Here is a 22138-nt window from a genome sequence, read left to right as displayed (position 1 = left end):
GCTTATGATCACACCTCTTTCTGGGTCTCTGCTTGAACTCAGGTTGATTGCATTTCCCTGGTTCATATTCACTTCATTAAATTTTACTTCCTCACAGTTAACCTGTTAGAAGCAAAATGCCATGTAGATAAACGTGACTGGCTTCTATGACATCTATGCCAGAATCCTGCCAGAGCCCTCCAATAAACCTTGAGCTCATTTCTAGCACTGTCTATAAAAGCCTACAGGTTTTTAGAGTTGGTTCAGCAGCTAACTTTAGATCATCAGGTGCCGAAACTGTCTAGGTTATGGTCATAGGTCAGTAGAGTTCTTGAAGAATTGGAAAATAAGATATAGATACAATGCTATTATTATGACCCTGAGTCTCCATGTTAACTCTCTTTTGATAGGTTTTATGCAGTTTGTCTAATGAAAACAAAAACAGACCTAACAGATGTGCATTTACAAAACAATACAGTAGGCAGAAATACTGCTTGTGGTGGGTGGGTGTTCAGGCTCCCCATTCAAAATGCAAAGAAACCATAATTGAGGAGGCTATAGCTTGGTGACCAGACCAGTACTCATATTCATTCCTGCAGGGCGTTTTGGTTATGTGCATCAGAGTCCTTGCAGACAGGCTCAGGTGCTCTAATTCTGTTCTCGGATGTTTATCGAAGGGGAAAAATTGTGGAATGGACTAATAGCAAAGTAGACCAAGAATGAAGGTAAATTATAATAATTAAATTTCTGAGCCATTAAAAATCATCGGTGTGGAGAATCGCTTGCAGTATGGGAAACAGATACTGTTTAATAATGAGGGTGAGGCAGGCTTCACAATTGCAGCTGTTTCCCAGAGCGCTGGCTAGGAGACGCTGAGATCTTTTCGGTTTAAATTGGCTTGCGAAGTGTTCGGCTGGTGAGGATTAAAGACATCTATGGTGCACCACAGCACTTGTCTTGTTAGAGATTTGTAGAGCACAGAGTTAAAGAAAATAGATTTTCACCCCCTGAGGGATTTTGTTTTGTTTTTTTTTTTTTCTTGCTTTGTTTGTTTATTTGTATGTTTTTTTTTTCAAGACAAGGTTTCTCTGTAGCTCTGGCTGCCCTGGAATTCACTCTGTAAACCAGGCTGGCCTTGAACTCACAGATCCTCTTGCCTCTTCCTCCCAAGTGTTGGGATTAAAGGCATGCTCCACCAGTCCTGGCTCTGTTGGCCTTTTGTTGCTGTGTAAATGCCCAAGAGAAACAGTCGAAAGGGGCAAGGATTTGTTGGGCTCATAGTTTTGGGAGTCATGGCCCCCAGTTGCTGGCTCTGTGGTTCCTAGACTGTGGTGAGAAAGAGCATCGAGATGCGGCACATCTGAAGCAGAGCTGCCTGCCTCACAGCAGCCAGGAAGCAAAACGGAGAAGCCTGGAACAGACAGCCTCCTCCTGCCTTCTGTTCCGTCCTGGTCCTGTGGGATGGCCAGACGACACTCCGAGTTACTCTGTCTCTGTGCAAAGTACATCACATATTCAGAGGTGTCCTGATCCAATCTTGACAGTCAGGATTAACTGTCACAAATACCTATTACTTTAATACTTTATCTCTGTTGACGATAACATGAGAAATGCCACTGTGGACTGCAGTCCCATCTTTTGATGTTAAGAAGGTAATATTGGAACTGGGGGGACGGCTCTTCCAGAGGATCAGGTTTGGTACCCAGCACCCGCGTTAAGGCTCAAAACTGTCTCTAACTCCAGTTGCAGGGGATCCTAGGCTCTCTTCTAGTTCCTAGGGACACCAGACTCTCATGGTACACAAACGCAATGCAGACAAAACACTCAAACACACACACACACACACACACACACACAAATTATAAGAAGGCAGTATATATGTGCATTGTGTATGTTCACAGATATCTATAGTCACATAAAGGGATATAAAAAGTAATAAGCTCTGGAAAATATATGAAAAGACCATCTCAGACTTTTGCAAGTAGGTTTTTGTTAGGTTTTGGGGTTTTTTGTGTTCTTTGTTTTTGGGGTATTTTTGTTTGTTTGTTTGTTTGTTTTTCTTTTTGTTTCTTTGTTTTCTGGGGGGGTTTTGTTTGTTTTTTGTTTTGGTTTGTTTGTTTGTTTGTTTTTTGTTTTACTTGGTGCCAGTCTGAGTTTCTCAAATTTGCAGTAAGAAAGCCAAAATACCCCTTCTAACATTGAGAAGGAAAAACAAGAGTTTAAATTCCTGGGGTGTTAAGAAGCATTTGCATGAAGGCTTGGTGACCGTTGTGAAAACTGTGGAAACAGCTGTATAGAAATGAGAAGGGGGTGTGTCCGCTTCCCTCAGACCTGAGCTTGTCCTTTACTTATGATCTTGGGCCAAGCAATTAACCTCCACCTGCCACTCACAAAGCGCCTGATACCTCCCACAGCTGCGGTGAAAATCGCATCAGCTACCATAGCAAGAGCCCAGGCTGTGTGTGCATGGAAGGCTTTATTTTTTGGGGGGGGGGTTCTTTTTTTCGGAGCTGGGGACCGAACCCAGGGCCTTGCGCTTCCTAGGCAAGCGCTCTACCACTGAGCTAAATCCCCAGCCCCGGGCAATGTCTCTTTAACTGAGGTTACCATATCGGGATCAGTGTTCCATGCTCTGGGAATGTGTTACTGAAACAGTGAATGAAGTGTTCTTGCTCTTAAGCAGTGAGTATGTTTCCTTCCATTGAACTGGAGGAAAATGTAGTTTTAGACTAATTTAGGTGAGTCAGAATTCTCCTCTATCCCCCACACTTGTCAGTTGTCATAAAAATAAGGTTTTACTTACCTGGATCCATTGTCTGTGACTCAACCCCTGCCTGACTTCTTTCCCACTACAGATCCTCAAGTCTAAATATATTTAAGACTTCAGTTGGTTTGTTCTACCATAGTTTCTCACTGAAACTTCTCTTTTTCCGTGTAGCATAGGATCACTTTGAAGTCATGAAGACCTCTGCTGTTAGGATATGAGTTCAAGGTTTTTGGGGTTTTTTTTTCATAGCAATGGGATTTTTTTTTTTTAATGTCTTTATTTGTCTAATAGCAACTCTACAGAAAGAAGCCCGGCTTGGCCGTCACATTTGCAAAGCTGCCTCAAAATTTGGATAAAAACCGATACAAAGATGTGTTGCCTTGTGAGTATCCGGCCCGACGATGCCTCCTTCCCCTGCATGAGATAATGCTTCCTCTTTAAAGCAGATCGTCTGGGATTCTGGAATGGTTTTCAGTGTGTCTGTAAACACCATCATCTTTATTGCAGCCACCTCAGATTCAGAACAGTTGGGGAATAGTGTTTATGCTAATGAGACGAGAGCTGCAGATGGGGCTAGGAACTGAACCCTTGTTTACTTGGGATGATAAAAATAACGTTCAGAATAATGGTAAATTTTTCTCTCTTCCACAGACGACACCACCCGGGTATTATTGCAGGGAAATGAAGATTATATTAATGCCAGTTATGTGAACGTAAGCTGGGAATCTGGGCAATAGAAAAAGGACACATTGATCCTAGTCATGAGGGTGGGGGGACTTTTTCCGTGACAGAGCACCCCCATCATGGTAGTACCGTGGCTTGGTGAGACTATGGGTGGTCTCACTTTACAGAGGTGCCAAGCCAGGGTCACTGAATAACTTGAGAAGCCACAGAGGTCCAAACATTATTGTTCCATCATCGTCTGCCAATACACCAGACACTTGCTGTTCCCCTCTGCTGGTGGTATGTCTGTAACTTTCTGTGTTTTGCCCATGTGTTATTAGTGCCCCCCACCCTTCTCTAAGGAAAAGAAGCACTTCCTCCATATGTATAAAGAGAATGAAGGGGAAGGTTTGCCTGATTTGGAGACCTAGTCATCATGGGCAACTTACTTGAACTTAGATTTCTCCAATTAAAGCCAGGATCGGCAGACTTTAATGGGAGACACTAAAATCTACTCTTAGCCGGCCAGGGGCAGAATTGGCCACTCGGGCCCTCACGTGCTAAACCATGACTTTGCAGAAGTGCCCCATAAAAACCTCCCAGAAGTCCCACTCACTGCTCTGTCATATTATGGTCAAATCTGGAACTGGCTTTTTGCTGCACTTTTTTTTTCCCCCGTCTAGTGTGAGTGGATAAGATCTTTTCCTGGTATGATTCAGCTAAGCTATTAGGAAAATGTAAATGGAGAATCCTGCTCTCCTCTGTCAATTGACAGCCGAGACATATATATATATAAATATAAATAATACCTCACTGATCTCACACTAGATGGAGATTCCCGCTGCTAACCTTGTGAACAAGTACATTGCCACTCAGGGACCGCTGCCACACACCTGTGCACAGTTTTGGCAAGTTGTCTGGGATCAGAAGTTGTCTCTTGTTGTCATGCTGACAACTCTCACAGAGCGAGGGCGGGTAAGTGGCTTGATTTCCAGTTCAAATGTGTGTAGTAGACTGTGCTGTTGTGGATCATGAAGGGCCAGAAAGGGCCTCTTACTGACGTATAAACCTCCAACAGATACCCGCAATGGTGAGAATGTCCTCCTCCTGCCTACACCCATCTATTAAAAGAAGGTAGAAGGGCTGGAAAGATGGTTCCGAGGTTAAGAGAACCTGGGTTCAGTTCCCAAAACTCAGATGTCAGCTTGCAGCCATCTGTAGCTCCAGTTCCAGGGGATCCGACACCCTCTTCTGAGCTCCAGGGACTAACATATATGTAGTGCACAGACATATGCAGGCCAAACACTCATACACATAAGATAAATCTGAAAAAGACAAGCTAGAAAGTAGTACTTCCCCCATCCTTTCTTCCCTCTCCCCACCCCCACACAACTGCCCCAGAGCCCCTGTATTGCCTGTGTCTCTGCCTGCCTGGGATCAATGTCTCATCTCACACAATAAGATTGTCATCTGCCGAGGCAATGTCTCTTCCCTTGGATATCCATGCCCCTGACTCCTGCCATTTTTATCTAGCACTGGTCAGGACTGGGCTGAGAACATAGTTCCTCCTGAGTAAGTTATTAGCCTGTTTGACCTTGGCTTTCTTGAATGTGCAGTAGAGATCGTAACAGTGCCCTCCACCTTGGGGGCACTGGGGAAGGCTGGACCATATGTATAAAGAGCTCAGAGGACTCTGTTTCCAGTGTCCTCCAAACGTCATCATCATCATTAGAGGTTAGCACTTTCAGGTGCTTCACTTCTCTGCTGTAGCCTTGACTCCGAGCTTCTGGCCACTCACAGACTAGCCAGAGTCTCTTCTTATCCCATAATTCAGACTAGAAAAGTGTGACGTCCCCAAGGGGCATCTTCCTGGATGCTGGTCTTCTGAGGCACTGAGAGCACACTTCAAAGGGCGCTTGCTAATCCAAGCATCTGTTCTTACCTCCCCATTTCCATCTTGGCTATCCTCTGATAAGAGATGGAGTGTGGTTAAGAGCACTGACTGCTCTCCTAGAGGTCCTGAGTTCAAATCCCGGCGACCACATGGTGGCTCACAACCATCTGTAATGAAATCTGATGCCCTCTTCTCATGTGTCTGAAGACAGCGACAGTGAACTCAGATACATTAAATAAGATATTTGAGAGAGAGAGAGAGAATGTGTTAGTTAGTTAGTTAGTTAGTTAGTTAGTTAGTTAGTTGGTTGCTTGGCCCTTTTTTGAACTTAAGAGATTCCCAGCTCCCTAAACTAGCTCGCAGCCAGCCAGGCTTAGTTTCTGCCATTGCCTCTACCTGTGAGATTAGGGAGTTGTGCAGACAATCGCCCATTTCACCGGGCTGTGGGGACTGAGCTAGGTGCTCCGGGAAGCCTCTCTGAAGAGTGCTTGGTACATGGTCATCTTCTTTGCTACTGATATTTTTGTGGTTTTTGGTTTGTTTTGGAGGAATGGGTTAATCCTCCTCTCTCAGCCTCCCATATGCTTGGAGGGATGCTGATAGCCAGTAGTACCAGTATTTAGCTTAATGACTATTACCAGAACTGCACCACCTTTATTTTTTTTTTAAAGATTTATTTATTTATTATATAGAAGTACACTGTAGCTGTCTTCAGACACACCAGAAGAGGGCATCAGATTGTTGTGAGCCACTGTGTGGTTGCTGGGAATTGAACTCAGGACCTCTGGAAGAGCAGTCAGTGCTCTTAACCACTGAGCCATCTCTCCAGCCCAATTTTCTTTTTTTTTTTTTTCTTTTCGGAGCTGGGGATCGAACCCAGGGCCTTGTGCTTGCTAGGCAAGCACTCTACCGCTGAGCTAAATCCCCAACCCCCAGCCCAATTTTCTTAATGTTTCTTACACATAAATCTAGTATCGTTTGCCAAAGGTGAAGATACGTGTAGAAGTCTCAAAAAAGTGCGAAAACAGAGCCAAACACAGTGGCAGACACCTGTAACCCAGCACTGGAGAGGCAGAAGTACAAGGATGGGGAGTTCAAGGCCAGCCTTGGCTACATTGAGGCCTTTTTCTCAGTGAGCCAACAAAACAAGTAGACGACATTGTTGTTAAAGCCCAAGTGTTCTCCTTGCCTGGGCCCTGCACCTGAGGCCAGCAACAGTAATCTTGTTTTCTTCTATGTATTGTGGAAACAGATCAAAAGTGTTAAGGATGGAATGTTCCAGTGGCCTTAGACCCAGGCGGAGGCTTTCTTGGTGGCCCAGTGAGTCACTTACTTGACTATCGTGAAAAAGAATCTGTCCCCCTAACTGGCAGCCTCTGAGTCTGGTATGTTATTGATCGCAGATATTCTGTGCTGTCTGGAACTCCGGTGCTCAGGCTTCACGCTCCCCGGGAGCAGTTTGAGGAGCTGTCTCCCTGCGGTCCCCTGAGGTCTTTGAGCTGGTGATGCAGTTCCTCAGAGCTGACACCTGAATCTGCCCAGTGACTCAGCACCAACGCTGGCTTGCTGGTGTCAGGCTTCTTGCTGTTTGATAGTTCCCTCTCCCTGGTCCAGCTAAATAGTCATTCTTCTCAGAACAGGGCGCCCCTGAAGGAATGGCAGGTGACAGATGCTCTGCCGTGGTGGCAACCCCAACTTCCCTTGATCTGCTTGTTCCAGAGGAAAAAAAAAGCTTTCTACAATTGGAGAAAACCTTGCCTCATCCATCTGCGATTCTAGGGCCTGCCCTTCCAGCTCCCTGCTGCAACTGTGTCTGAGGTCTCCTTGATGACCCAGCCTGCTTGTGACCCAGCCTGCTTCTCCATTTCCCAACCTTTTCTTCTTACTGTAACTCACCACCCGGCTTCCACGCATTTGAGAGTTCCCATGAGGCCTGCCCATCCCTTCCACTTCTCTGGCCCTGGCAACTTACTCTGTCACTTATCAATAGTTAGAAACCGGTTCTTTAAAGCCCCAGATGCCTGCTTCCCTCTCCTGTTACAGATTCTCAGGTGACCTGCGCCCTTTGTCCTCCAGCCCCAGGCCACGCCCACTTCCGAATCAGCCTTGCCTGGTGAATGGCTTTGCCCCTTTGATGTAAGATGAACTTTCCAGGACATCCTGTTTGTTGTCCCTATGTGGTGCCTGAAGGAAAGTGGGTCTCCCAGCAGGCACACACTAGAGTCCCATGCCCTTCCTGTGTTGGGCTGAGTCTGTAAAATCTCTGTGTTTAGGGAGCCAGCCCCGCTGAAGAGTCCCTCATCACCTGAGGTCAGACAGTCTGCAGCCTACAGGGTCACTGACCTCTGAACTTACTTTGGTTAAGTTCTCTGTTGGGGGGTTTCTTCTTACATCGGGAAAAATAGTGCCTTCTATCAGATACCTCCCCCTTGAGGGGAGCTATATTTTATATGCACACGTGACTAATACGTGTAATCTTCCATTCCATCACATCAGTCAGTTAAAGTACAGGCTTTGAAAAGGACTGTAAAGCTCCAGACCCCACATCACCCCAAAGCACAATGCCTATCTCTAGGGTGGTTCTGACTATCGAATGAATTTCTAGGGGCTAGGCCCCAGAGTTCCACCGTCTCAGTGACCAGAGGCAGTGGATTTGCTCTGAGTAGCAAGCAGTGAAGCCCACGACTGCCCTGAGACTTAACAGGAAGAGGTTTGGGGTAGCACAGACCTCTTTGCAACTCCCTTGCTCTCTGCATGTGTTTGTGGATGTGCACGTGGAGGTTAGACAGCTCCCTCCCTGTGGAACTGATTTCTGAGTCTGGTTCGGTTTCCTGGTGCCCTTAGATGGTCTCACAAAACTAAGGCTGACCTTCCATGTCCTCGTGGAAGGTTTAACCCCAAGTCCAGCTGCTTCCTTTCTGCTTGGACACATCTACCTAGTGCCGTTTTGTAAGATGATCCCAAAGCCACCAACCAACCTGCACACATGCACACATGCAGCCCAGCTCTCTGAGCCACAGGCACACCTCTACTTAAGCACTGACACCAGCCATCTGGAGCAGGTCTTAGCTCTCCTTTCTCTTCCGTTCATCCACTCACTATTTAATGCCATAGGCGCACACAACTCGCACTGTGTCCCTCTTGCCCCTGCCTATTCCTAGAACTTCACCTTTATCTCCCACAGCAAAAGCAGCAGTTCACACTGGTCCAGAGTTTTCATAGGCTAGTCCATCCACACTTTCTTCAGCTGGGCCTTGCCAGAGGGTTTGGTCCAGCATTTCCTGTCCATGCCCTGTAAGACTCACAGATGCACAGAGCGAAATGGTGCATGTCCCCAGACCCACTTGTACCCTTTGTGCACCTCTGCTGAGTGGTCTGTGGTCCCCTAGGTGCCCAAGTGACCCTCAACATTCTGCCTCCTTTTCCTTTGGCCTGAATGATCTGTCCTTGCCTCATCTGTCCACTCCTGCCTCCCCTGCCCCCGCCTGTGCCTGTCCTTTCTTCCTGCATTACTTTAACTGGATTGGAGAGCATCCAGAGGATAGATAATGCCCTGACAGCTCTGACTCATCCAAGCCTCCCCAGGGATGCTTGTTGACCAACTAAGTTAGCAAGAAATCAAGTGCCGATGATACAGCCTTCTTGCTTGGACTCACAGCTCTCCTCTCCCACAACCTCTCCCACAATCCGGCCTGTCTTCCTGGGGCAGCAGAACCAGGATCTCAGCCTTCAGCATGCTCTTCGGTCCCCTAAAGCGCTTCCTTTCCAAAGCCATTTAATGTCACTTTTCCTTCCCTAACCCTTGTCTCAGAGTGACTGGATGGCTGGGACTGCAATAACAGAGCAGTCACATCAGTCTGGGACTGAATCCTTGTGGGGACAGTGTTCTGAGTCCTGTGGCAAGATCTGCCTGTAGCCAACCAGCTACAGTGGCTACAACCTGCTTCCCCATGATGTACTCTGGTCTTCTCACAGCCTTGATGGGTACTTGTCCCTTCGAAGGCATCAACCTAGAATGAAAACTGGGCTCTGTCCCCATAGTTCTTGTGACCTGACATGGGGTGAATCTTCTGAGTCTCCAAGCCTCAGTTAAGTCACTACCAGAGTCGCTGTCCCTACCTCAAGGAGTGGTCCCAAGCCAGAAATGAGCGCTGTGCAGAAAAGCACCCCCGGAGCTTAACAGGTAGTATTCAAGAGATGTGGGGCCTTCGCACTCCTCCCCCAGCAGGCATGAGAAACAGGCTCCCACGACACTTACTGGGTTCGAGAGCCAGGACTTTCTGAATCTTCCAACGCATCCCCAGTGTGTCTAGATCCAAATGGACTCCTGGGCAGATTCCTTGTCGGTAAAGATACTCAGGGAGCACCGGCCTGTGTAACTCTACCTGGCACAGGGAATCACTTTGGGGAGTATTGTCACCCACCTATCCTATGGTAGAACCCTGGAGAGCCTGGGGAGCCATTTTCTCCTCCTGTATACATGAGCTAGACGCAGGTTTAGATGGACAGACAGGCATACTGTCTGCATCAAGCAACTCCATCTCCAGTCCTGTAGACAGAGAGCCCCTAAATCTTGGAGAGTCAGAGTTAACTCCCCCCCAGGAGAGGTTTCCAATCTAAACTGTTCCAATAGACCTTTAATTCCAGCCCCCACAGCATACGTTAATTTCAGATATTCACGGTGACATTTGAAAAGAAGCCTTGGAAAGCTGTTTCCCCAACAAATTCCATGTGTCTCTTGGCAATATCACCTCTCTGCTATAAACAGATGTCATTTTTGCTTACATGGGAACCAGTCTAGATTTGAGGGGAAACATTTTTTTCTTTTAGCTGTACATGCCCACCGTGCAAGCTATTCAAGAGGCAAGAAAGTGGCTTGAGCCAGCTAGGCCAACACAGAGAAATGTATAGTAACAACAACAATAGTAATAACAATATTGTTATTACTAAATGAGTCAAAATTTGGCAGAGTAACTCTGGACCACTTAGACTCCCACTTGGTGTGGAATCCAGAAGCGGGAACTACTGTGGTTTATGGGAAGAAGCTGCAGAGTTTGGAAGGGGAAATAGAACATGGGAAGGCAGTAATATCAGAAAGCCACTGCCGCCACATTGGGAGACACTGACATACCACAGGACGAATGCTAGGCTGTCACCCAGCTCCGTGGCCAGGACAAGCCACTGAGTGCCCAGTGTTCTGAATCCTACCTTTGCTGTATAGGAAGCCTTGCCTCCGCTGAGAATTTTCTTTTTTACATTTTTTTACTTGTTAGAATTTTCTTTCTATGTGTATGAATATTTTGCCTGCATACATGGCTATGTACTCGTGTGTGCCTGGTGCCCATGAAGGCCAGAAGAAGGGATCCTATCCCCTGGCACAACGATAGTTGTGAACTGCCATGTGGTTGGTGGCAATTGAACCCTGGTCCTCTGGAGGAACAGCCAGTTCTTTAAGCCTCTGGCCCATCTCCCTATCCCACCTTTTAAAAAGTATTTTTACAATTTTTATTTTATTATCAGAGAGTGTGTGTGTGTGTGTGTGTGTGTGTGTGTGTGTGTGTGTGTGTACTTAGTGTGTTAGAGCACAGCACACATGTGGAAATAAACAAGTATTTATGGGAATCCGTTCTCTCCACCTGGGTTTGGGGAGTCAAACTAATTATCAGGCTCACACAGCAAGTGCTTTTACCCACTGAGCCGCTCACCACCCTCTTAAGATATTTATTTATTATATATGAGTACACTGTAGCCGTCTTCAGACACACCAGAAGAAGGCATCAGATCTCAATACAGATGTTTGTGAGCCACCATGTTGTTGCTGGGATTTGAACTCAGGACCTCTGGAAGAGCAGTCAGTGCTCTTAACCATCTCTCCAGCCCCATTCACCACCCTCAGAAGGGCAACTTCAGAGTCTATGGTCCCAGACCCTGTTTTCTACAAAAGCATTGGAGGGCATAGAAGGCACAATACACATATAAAAGGATAGTGTCTCAGCTTGGAGAGTTTTAAAATCGGGACTTTTGAGGAACGTGACCAACCTAATTCAGTTGCTATAGCTCCCCCAGCAAGAGTTTTGATGTCCACTGTTGACCCCACGCACAAGTGACCCCACGCTGCACCCTCTCCAGCCTCTGTCAGTGTTTGGAAAAATCTGAGATTCAAGGAGGTCAGGGGCTATTGGAAGTCAAACGGCCAATAAACGGGGCAGGAAATCCTTCCAGTGGAGCCCTGATACCTAAGCCTGGGATACCTGCTGTGTCCCAAGGCTCCTGACAGAGGTAGGGCGGAAGGTGAGCATCACTGAGCCGGGAGAGGTGGGCGCTGAGAACAGAAAAGAGGGTCAAGGAGCCTGGGTCAGCCTGGGCAAGGTGTAGGTAGCCCCTGAACTCAGGCCTGCTGCTCTCCCAGTGAACAAACCCTAGAAGGTAAGCTGACTCCCTTCAGGTCATGGGCACAAGTGAGTCTCCTCTGAGTTTCTCCTCTCCTGTCACGTCTCTTTGGACAGATGTGACTGGATGCTATGCAGTTACCCTGCCTCTGGTTATGCCCTGCAGAAAAGCCCGACTTGTATTCTCTGGTTTCTTACAGACCAAATGTCACCAGTACTGGCCAGATCCCCCTGACATCATGGACCACGGCATCTTTCACATCCAGTGTCAGGCAGAGGACTGTACCATTGCTTACGTGTCCCGAGAAATGCTTGTTACAAACACTGAGGTGAGCAGGGCGCTGAGGGACATGGTGGAGGGGAAGGCACAGTCGGTAGTCCCCGAGGGGTCTGGTGTTGAGCTTTGCTGCAATGTCGCCTTGGTAGGTAGGTCAGTAAACAAAACTCTTGCTGACAGAGAGCCTGCGTGTGTGTGTGTGTGTGTGTGTGTGTGTGTGTGTGTGTGTGTGTGTGTGTGTGTGTGTGGTTCCACCATTCACAGTGGCCAAGCAGGAGAGCTATCCCTGGGGTCTGCCCATCAAGAGCTACATGGGTAAACTATTTATAAAGTAGTAGTCAATCTCAAAAGATGGAGGACATTTTGTGCAAATCCCACTATGGGATCCCATAATGTCCAAAAGACATTATGCCAAACGAAAGAGGCCTGTCAGAAGGATAAATACTAAGATTACCTCTATCCTAATACCTAAATTCACAGACACAGAGAGGATAATGGTGTTTGCTCTGGCTAGAAGAAGGGGGAGAGAAATGGGGAGTTACATTGTAATGGCTACAGAGTTTATATTTGGGTGATAAAAATGGAGGTTGTGGAAGGAGATAGCACTGAGAGTTGGGCATCATCGTAACTACACTTAATGCCAGTAAACCTTACCTCTGAAATTAGTTAAAATGGTAAACTTCATTTTATGTGTATGTGCACTGAGGGTAGGGATCAGCGGTAGGAGGGTGTTTAGCCAGATGAGCAAGGCTGGCGGTTAGGTCCTCAGCACCATGCAGAAGAATGTCCAAGTAGACAAAGCCAGCATGGGTGACTGTGACTGCGGGATGCATAGGAGCAAGTGACAGAAACTTCCGGAGGCAAAAGACGTCAAGAAGACAGCGTCTTGGGGGCAAGAGTGATGCTTTGGGAGGGAGGGAGCCTGAGGGGAGTTGACAGAGACCATGACAGAGCTGGGCGCAGGGACACAAGAGGACACTGAGGATAAGGCCACCCTGGCTGGTATCCAAGGCAGGGCCCATTGGCTTGATGACTCACCACAGCGACCATATCGTCCACAGACCGGGGAAGAGCACACAGTGACCCATCTCCAATATGTCGCGTGGCCTGACCACGGCGTGCCTGATGACTCCTCAGACTTCCTGGAGTTTGTGAAGTACGTGAGGTCCCTGCGGGTAGGCGGTGAGCCTGCCCTTGTTCACTGCAGGTACTGAGCCTCTCTGCGTTCTCTCTTTAATGGTTCTACGCCTTGGGAAAGGGAAGAAATGGGTAGGCACCAAACCCACGCTTATCCCACGAAGTCACATGCGCCTGTAAAACTACGCTGTTTTCCCAACAATTTCAAAATATCTGGAATGTAACAAAGTCATGAATGTGTAAGTGCAGCAGGATGCAGAAAAGGGAAGCCTCACCAACGCCTCACTGTCCTGAAGTTTCTGACCTTGACAGCAGGCATGATTCAGAGAAAGTGGATTTCGCACTTCCTGGATGGCTTTCTTGTCCCCAGCCCTAGGACCTGTGGGGATGGCTTTGTTTGGTTTGGTTTGGTTTGGCTTTGTTTTGTTTTGTTTTGTTTTGTTTTGTTTTGTTTAGGAGCTTAAGATCACACCTGAATGTGTGCTTTCTATTCTTGAAATCAACAGCAGGGCTGTCCCTGCGTAAACACAGGCCTTGATTAGGGATTCAACTCTGCCTCGCAGACGAGATGCCCAGACAGATCCTGAGTCTCTGCTTCTTTCTCCTCCCTAGTGCGGGAATAGGTCGAACAGGTGTATTGGTCACTATGGAAACAGCCATGTGCTTAATTGAGAGGAACCTGCCTGTTTACCCACTGGATATTGTCCGGAAAATGAGAGACCAGCGCGCCATGATGGTGCAGACATCAGTAAGTAAAAGCTCGGTTTAAAATAAAATGGTAGTAATAAGGAAATATAGAGGTTGACTAGGTGTAGCACATATGCCTTTACTCCTGCACAGAAGACAGAGGCAGGTGGATCTCTGAGTGTGAGGCCTTCATGCTCTATATAAAACGGTCCAGGCCAGTTAGGGTTACATACTGAGACCCTGTCTAAACAACGAAAGGGCAGAGATCTGCATTTCCTGAGCTCCCACGGAGGAACATCCATAAGCCAAGGATAGTGTGAAGAAAACGGAGTTCAAAGGAACTGAGTCAGGTGCCCAGAGTTGCACAGCTTGTCAGAGACACAGTGACCACCAAGCCTAGGCCCAGCTGCTGTGCATCCTGTTTACCTCTGATGTATCTATCCCATGAGCAGCCCTACTTACATTCCGTCATTACCCATCAGAAGAAAGCAGTGTCACTCACGTATCCTCACGTGGACTCTCTCCTACTCTGTTGTGCCAATGTGCTTGATGTGACACATGTCCTTGGGAGGAAATAACTGCTTGTCATTTTGAGCTGCAAGAAGGGCAGGGTATGGTTGGCCTCCTCCTATACTGACAACCTTCGGGTAACCCATGGATCCCTCTATAGGCCTCAGTTTACGCCCCTTGCAGATGGGAGCCATCCTGCCTTTGATAATTCATTCAGCAGACAGGGTTGTCTAAATAGTAGACGTCTCGTAGAAAAGGCTTAGTTTGTAATCTCAGTCATGATGGGCAAAGTCCCAGGAGTATCTAAGAATGTTCTAAAAGGATATTTAGGAATGAGCTGGCAAAGACAGAGAAGTGGCCTCCTGACGAAGTCTCCAGAGTTGTGGGGGTTTGGGGGAAGCAGGGCAGTGAGAGGGGTTATCAAAGCAAGGAACAGGACGTCTGTGTTCTAACCAGCTCTAAGCAGTTAGAACTCACCGACCAGCTGGTAGACAGAGATTGTAAGATTTCCCTAACAGAGCATGACTCCTTAGTTCGTGCAAGGGAAATACAGTTGAGAAAAACCAATTCAGGCCGTAGACATAAGTTAGTCAGTGAGGATACTTGTTACCAACCTGAGTTGGATCCCCAGAAAGGCAAGCTGTCCTCCCACCATCACACAGATAACTAGGGGAAAGAAAACAAAAACAAAAACAAAAAAAAAACAAATCCTCTGTTTATGGCCATCATCTGCACGGTTTTGAGTACAGAAGACTAAATAAATGCTGGTTTAAAAATCCCAGAACCCCCTCAGCCAGGCCTGCTGGTGCAGGACTAATCCCAGCTAGTCTAGGGGCTGAGGCAGGAGGATTACAATCTTAAAGCCTACCTGCGCAACTGAGCAAGACTTTGTCAGCCTTCTGTATCTGCGGCTCCACATCAAGGAAGAATTCAAGGGATCGCTTATCTAAAGATGTGGGGCTATTACTCCCCACAAAATATAGAATAATTGTTCCTGCTGTGCTAGTTATTAGAAATATCTAGAGGTAATTTTTTTGCTTTTCTTTTCGGTTTTGGCAATACTTGGAATGGGGGTGGAATTTAGGCAGGGTCTTATTCTGTAGCCCAGACTGCTGTAGAACTCAGGGCAATCCTCCTGCCTCAGCTTCCTGGATGCTAAGATTACAGCTCAGATGTGAGCCATTGCACCCAGCTTCACAAGGTGATTTTTTTTTTTAATACCCATAAGACAGGGTCTAAACTCTGTAGTCCTGGCTGTCCTGAAACTCAAGAGATCCACCACCTGCCTCTACCTCTCAGTGCTGGGATGTACCACTGGGCCTTGCCAAAAAAGGTGATTTTTTTTTTAAGTGTACAAGATGATATGTGGAGGATACTCACAGAAAGATTGGAGCAACGGAGGGTCTGGCTGTCTATAGTGAGTTTTAGAAGCAATCCCCAGTGGATACTGAAGGGCTAGCTACATAGCATCTTTCCCTGCCTTAAGAAAAAAGAGAATCTACATTCACCATCCCATGCCCAAACCGCAGCCCACCTGTGTCCGTAACCGCCATCACTCCACTCCCAGCTCCTACACATGCCCAGGTGCTCTAGGCCAGGGCAGTGGGGTCCTTACATGTATGCCTCAGAACAGATGTCCCTTGTTGCCAGGGTTTCCCACGTCAGGGGCTTAATTAGTCATTTTTCTCATTACTGTGGCCAAGAACCTAATAGAGACGGGGAAGGGTTTGTCTGTGCTCATCATTTGAGAGCCAGTCTATCTTGGTAAGGAAGGCATGACAGTGGGAACTGTAGCAGCTATGTTTTTAGTAACCAAGCAGAGGAAGATGAGCGCTTAGCTCACGAACTTCACTGCTTTGCTCAGCAGCCAGCTCCCACTCTGCCCACAGTTCTCTGAGGTACCCCACTCTCTCACCCAGTCTGTAAGACTTGAGTTCACCTCAGTCTTGCCCAGCAGGAGGCCCAGAGTTGGCACATGGGGAGTAAATATAACATAAGTGCTTCGTAGACCCTCTCAAGCATGGCGTGAGACAAAGCTCTTGGGGCTCTGGCCTTGACAGCTTTCTCTTCTCTTCCAGAGCCAATACAAGTTTGTGTGTGAAGCGATTCTTCGAGTGTATGAAGAAGGCTTAGTCCAGACGTTGGATCCCAGTTAGGACAACTGTGAAGTGGTCATTCCTCCTTCCCTAGGGCGACTTCCTGAACAAGGGGACGCACATTCCCCTGGAGGCCTCCAGAGATGCTGGTCACTGTGGGAAAGGGATGAGCTTCTCCGAACCCAGGCACTTTAAATTTCTGTGGAAAAGATATCCTGTACATAAGAACTGATATGTAGATGTGCATGCAGCTATGACTCCTTTGGGCCCAGAGATAAGCAACAGGGGATCTCCAGTTGGGAACTGTGTTTCTCCCTACATATCACCGTCCCCCGTCATCCATCCTTGAGCAGTGAAAGGGGACACCAGCAGTGCTGTTGACACCCCTCCCACCAGAAGCCAGACAACGTGGCTGCTTGTGGTTGCTCAAGTGTTTTGTGTGTTGTTCTGTGTGGGACTCCAAGGGCTGAACTTGCTTGGCAATTGGTGTCCATTACCCCTGACACCAGGGAAAACTCAGATGAATGTAACACAGGCAGGGCACAAGGGACTTCAGGCCGGAGGATAAACAGGATCTATTCTGCCCTCCCTCCCTCCTTCTGCCTCATCTCTACCCCTTCTGCCACCCAAAGCACCCCGTTTCCCCACCCCGAATTCCTTCTCTTCAGGATCACGCCCAGTGCCTGAACCAGTCTCATGATGTATGTTCAGGTGAATTCTCAGCCGAGACTGGGAACCAGACTCTGCATAATTCTGAGTCTCAGGCTTTGGAAGCAGGCGAGCCTCTGCTCACCCCCTACTGTATCCTCGGACTCCATGACTGGAATCGCCGACTACTGAATCTCTGGATTGCTGCTACTTCAAGCTCTCACACTTGAAACAAGACGATTTTCTTGGGGGCGGGGGGATGATAGCATCCAAATATTCAGAATTTTAGACCCTTCTGAGAAATGACCTTCTAGTAAGTGGCCATGAGAAACACTGCTTCTCAAGAGTGGTGCGTGCGTGTGTGTGTGTGTGTGTGTGTGTGTGTGTGTGTGTGTGTGTGTGTGTGTGTGTGTGTCTGTCTGTCTGTCTGTCTGTCTGTCTGTCTCTGTGTGTGTGTCTGTCTGTGTGTGTCTTTGTATGCCTGTAGGTGGGTGACTTTCTCAGGATTCCTAACTTGATTCAAATTATTGTTGAGTTTATGTAAAGAATTCATGTCTATACAGAAGAACAAGTGTGTTCGTTCACCCTAGGTTACAATGGTCTCCATTTCATTTCAGAGGAGAGAATCAGGCTATCTGAATATAAACACAATTTGATGTTAATTTATTCTAAGTACTCTGGGATTTTGATTGTCCTAAAGAATTCTGCTCTGTGAATACCATGTTAATTTTTTTTTTAATTTGTGGCAGGATTGTAGCGAATTATTTAAGGAAAATAAATTACATGAATGCTTTAAGGTGGTATTTTTAAATAGCCGTTTTTATGTATTGAGAAGAATGTCAGCAGGTTTCTTAATGGTATTAAGGGAAAAGGATACTTTAACGTTATCATGTATGAAGACGAAGCTACATAGATACTTACTTAACAGGTACGGGACCAATTAAAGCATTTTCTAGTTGCAAGATGGGTAAGGACCTGTAGAAAGGATGCCAGGTTGTTAAACGTTCTTTATTTGCAGGCTCAGTTTATGTGTCTACTTCCCCTGCCTGTCTTTTTACCCATGCACATCTTAATGCTCAGTGACATGAGTGGAAGGTGCCCAGTGCCCTGTACAATGAGAAACTGGAATTTGGTTCTCTATGCCACTCAACATCAGGGAGCCCTCAGTCTAGGAACTTGGGATCTGTGCCTCTTTCTGTGTCCAATAAAGAGAACCAACACTTGGGACTTGAGGGCACTCAAGAATTAGATCACACTATGAAAACTAATTTCCACCCTCTGGAATTTATAAACCAGTGCCACTGAAGTCCTAGGAAGGTTGACTTCTTTGGTTGACCCTAAGTGCATCAGACAAGTGAAACCCACCGGGATTTCATAGAACAGTGTTGGGGGGAGGAGTGGGGAGCACAGAAGACAGAGGACTGATACCTTTTCTCAGCCTGGATTCTGAGAACGCTCTCAGTAAAGCACCGAAAAGAGGAGGAGTAGAGAGGGTGCTGGGTGCATTTCAGTGGTACCAGGCTGTTTAACAAATCATCATTGTTTGATAGAAATGTTTATCACCACCCTGTGGGCAAACCACTTGCAGAGTCTGAATGTCCTTGGAGATTGTTTTATTATTTTTCTGGAAACAAGTTGTTGAGTGTGGTCATGAAAATGCTGCTGTTAGACTTACATAATATTCTGTGAAGCTTGAAAAAGCTGCAACTGCGCTCGCTCGCTCTCTCTCCCTCCTCCTCCTCCTCCTTCCCTCCCTTTCTCCCTCTCCCTCCCTCCCTCTCTCTCTCTCTCCTTCTTTCCCTTCCCCTCCCCCCTCTGCCATTGTATGGGGCCAGCAGTTCAGACACAGCAGTCATTGCCAGAAACAAAATCCGTGGGATCTTGAGAAGGACAAGACAAGAAAATGACCCCAAGGAGCAGAATGCCCAGGTAAACTGGGTCATTATTACCACTTAAAAACAAAAGCTCCGAGCTCCCATTTTCCTGCATCCCACACTTCACGGTTGCTTTTAAGAAGCTATGTTTCATCCTAAGAATTGCATCAGGAGCAAGGCTAAATATTTTGCCTGGAAAATTTGGCTGGTTGTGAATGGAGAAGGTATTTATATCCTACATTCCAGCACCTTCCCAAAGAGCAGATTAGACACCCCAGTGTACTTCCTTCATCCGGGTGGGTTCCCTGCTGGTACCACTCTCCAGAACCCATGCGTGGTGTGTTGATTTTCCAGAGAGAAAAATTAAGTGAAGTTCATTTAGTGGTGGGGAGGCAGGGTGGGTGGATCTCCAGCGTGTAGCGGTATTTGTACTTTCCAGGGTGCCTTGGGACTTAAATGTGCCTCCAAGACTTGTGAGGTTCTCTCAATGCTGTGCTCTTGATTGACCCTCTCCCCCTCCCCCCTGCATGCCTTTATCCTTCAAAGTTACGATGGGGGGTGGGGGGGAGTAAGTAGCCTCTTCATCCTCCCAAGGCAACCGGGAGGCAGCATCAGCAGGGAAGAATTAATGGGACGTAGTCCAGACCTGGGCCTGGGCGTCAGCCCTCAGCCCCTCAGCCAGTTTCTGTTTGCTTGTGTTGAGAAGTGCTGATGACTGGGTAGAACAGATGAGGTCAGTCACAGGTATATTTCAGGGAAACAAGATTCAACCTTAACCCGATCTGAAGAGCTGGCACAGAGAAACACCCGGTCGGTCTGTGACTTGTCCCCAAGAGATTGGTTTTCTCAGCCCTTATCACTGTGGAATTGCAAAGGTAGAGATCACCACCCTCCTGGTTCTTCACCTGTCATCCTAGAGCAGACCTAGAAAAGACGGCCAAGTCCCTTGTGAGCTCAGCCTGAGCAATCAAACCCCGAAGACTGAGAATAGCAATGTCGCTTGCTTGATAGCTCTCGTACCACTGGAGCAACCACAGGACTGTGCTAAGCCATAGTTTTGTAAAGTTATCTTTAGTCAATCAGCAATATGTGTTCCTGTAAATTTGGAATGTTTTTCATTCTGACTTGTTGTCAGGGACTCTACTGAAAAACAACTTGATCAATATAAAAGCGTCCGAGCTATGCAACACTATTATTGTCTGTCCACGTTTTTATTTCTATGTCTGATTTGTACCCCTATCACCTGGAATTCTGTCCACCCGTCTCACCCTCCCTCTGGTTGATTTCTCACGCAGTATTTGGCCTTAGCATTGACTTTGAGTGGTCAATTTTAGACCAGAATTGGGTTCTGCTATTGTAAGAGCAGCCATAGTTTGCACAAAGCCCTTCCATTCGTCCTTCAGGGATACCGAGTGACTCGGTGATCAACAGGGTTCCAGGTTACCCCAACTTGCTCTCCCACCCTCAGAATAAGGCTTCTCCCTTGATCTCCAGGCACGTTCAGGTGCTTGACAGCATAACCAGAAGGGAAGGAGAAAAGCAAGACCTGTATCCTTAATCCCGGGCCACATCTTGTCCAAGGAGGTAGTATTTATGCCAAGAAACCATAGGCTGGGGCTAGGGGTGTAAGCTCAGTTGGTAAGAGTGCTTGCAGAGCGTGCACAAGGCTCTGGTGTCAATCGGGGAAGTAGAAGAAGACAGATCAGGAGGTCAGTGTTTCTTCTCTACATAGCAAGTTCAAGGGCAGCTAGGACGACAGGAGACCTTGGTGAGATGGCTCAGTAATTACTAGCACTTGCTGCCAACCCTGAGGTCTTTTTTTTTTTTTTTTTTTTTTTGGAGCTGGGGACCGAACCCAGGGCCTTGCGCTTCCTAGGCAAGCGCTCTACCACTGAGCTAAATCCCCAACCCAACCCTGAGGTCTTAATCCCCAGATCAAATGTTGGAAAAATGTTATAAGGGCTGGGTGTGGTGACCAATGCCTTTAATCCCAACGGTCAGGAAGCAGGGGTGAGCAAATCTCTGTGAATTCAATGCCAACCTGGTCCACACAGTGAGTTCCAGGACAGCCAGAAACAGGTGAGACTGTCTTCCTTTTTATTTTTTAAGGAAAGAAAAAAACATACATAACTAAATTTCATGTGGTCTCTTTTTGAGAAAGAATTTGAGGAACAATGAACCCTTTGGCCCCGTGTAGTCTCTTCTTCCCATGAGAACAACATAAACTAAATCTCATCATGTCATATGACTAAAAGAAAATTACTTAGTGATATTTTTTCAGGCTTCTTTTGATGTGTGTGGAGTTCTTTTTCCAAGACAGGGTTTCTCTGTGTGCCAGTCCCAGTTGTCCTAGGACTTGCTTTGTAGACCAGTTTGGCCTCAGATTCAGAGATCCACCGGCCTCTGCTTCCTGGGTGCTGGGATTAAAGGTGGTGTGTGTGGGTTTTTGTTGTTTGTTTTTTAGGCTCTGATAGCTGAAATGCTAATAAGTTCTCACATAATTTGTAAGTAGCACTGAAGTAGACACAGAAATCGGCCATCGAATGTACAGACGAGCAGACAGCCTGGACTTCCACCGCGCCACCACATCACAGGAGCAGCAGAGCTCTCTCTGGCACTTAATCGGAGATCCATCCAACTACTTTCACAGTTCTGGGAGACGAGGCTTTGAAATTATTCACAGTCTCGACTTCGTGGTGGCCTCCTGAAAGTTAGGTTGACAGGCTGCCCCCAGAGCTGGCTTGGGAGCTGCAAAGGTTATCCATTTCAACTGGAAACCCTCACTTGCTGCCCTAGTCTTCCCACTTCAAGGCCATTGCTAATGATAGCCGCACTTGGGAGGACAAAGGACTTGGCACTGTTCAGTGCTTGAAGATGTTTAATCAACTCCAAGTACACACGTATAGGCTACCAACTGCCCACTCCAGAGCAAATCATGATCCCTTCCTTCCTGTCTCTGGCTGCCTTTAGTTCATCTCATTTCATAGGGCCTCGGGGGAAAGTGACAAGGACCGACATTCACACTTCTGCATCCTGCCACCACTGGCTCTGTTGCTGTGGTCCTAACAGGTAGCCTTTCTTCCAGGGTAGTGCAGAAACCAATTTCATCATGTGTGTACTTTTGCCATTGCTGACCCACTGAGCCCATGAGGCTCCTGGCACATTGTAGATGTGCCTTTTAATGTAGTTTGACATATCCAATTCCAAGGTGGCTGGA

General features: G+C 47.1%; 1 protein-coding gene across 6 annotated transcripts in view; it reads left to right on the top strand.

The window, feature by feature from the left end:
- The window catches only part of Ptpn3 (protein tyrosine phosphatase, non-receptor type 3), a 118898-nt gene extending 98785 nt beyond the window's left edge, over positions 1–20113 (top strand). For all 6 annotated transcript variants that reach the window (XM_017593736.3, XM_001059757.6, NM_001100754.1 and 3 more), the window contains 7 exons: positions 3038–3128; positions 3398–3459; positions 4238–4384; positions 11893–12021; positions 13031–13176; positions 13719–13854; positions 16382–20113. In XM_017593736.3, the coding sequence (XP_017449225.1) occupies positions 3038–3128; positions 3398–3459; positions 4238–4384; positions 11893–12021; positions 13031–13176; positions 13719–13854; positions 16382–16459 (789 nt within the window). In that variant the 3' untranslated portion in view covers positions 16460–20113. The remainder of the gene's footprint in view (positions 1–3037; positions 3129–3397; positions 3460–4237; positions 4385–11892; positions 12022–13030; positions 13177–13718; positions 13855–16381) is intronic.
- The last annotated feature ends 2025 nt before the right edge of the window (positions 20114–22138 follow it).

The sequence above is a fragment of the Rattus norvegicus genome, chromosome 5, assembly GCF_036323735.1.
Source record: "Rattus norvegicus strain BN/NHsdMcwi chromosome 5, GRCr8, whole genome shotgun sequence".
NCBI lineage: Eukaryota > Metazoa > Chordata > Mammalia > Rodentia > Muridae > Rattus > Rattus norvegicus.
This window is presented reverse-complemented; position numbering and strand designations above follow the sequence as displayed.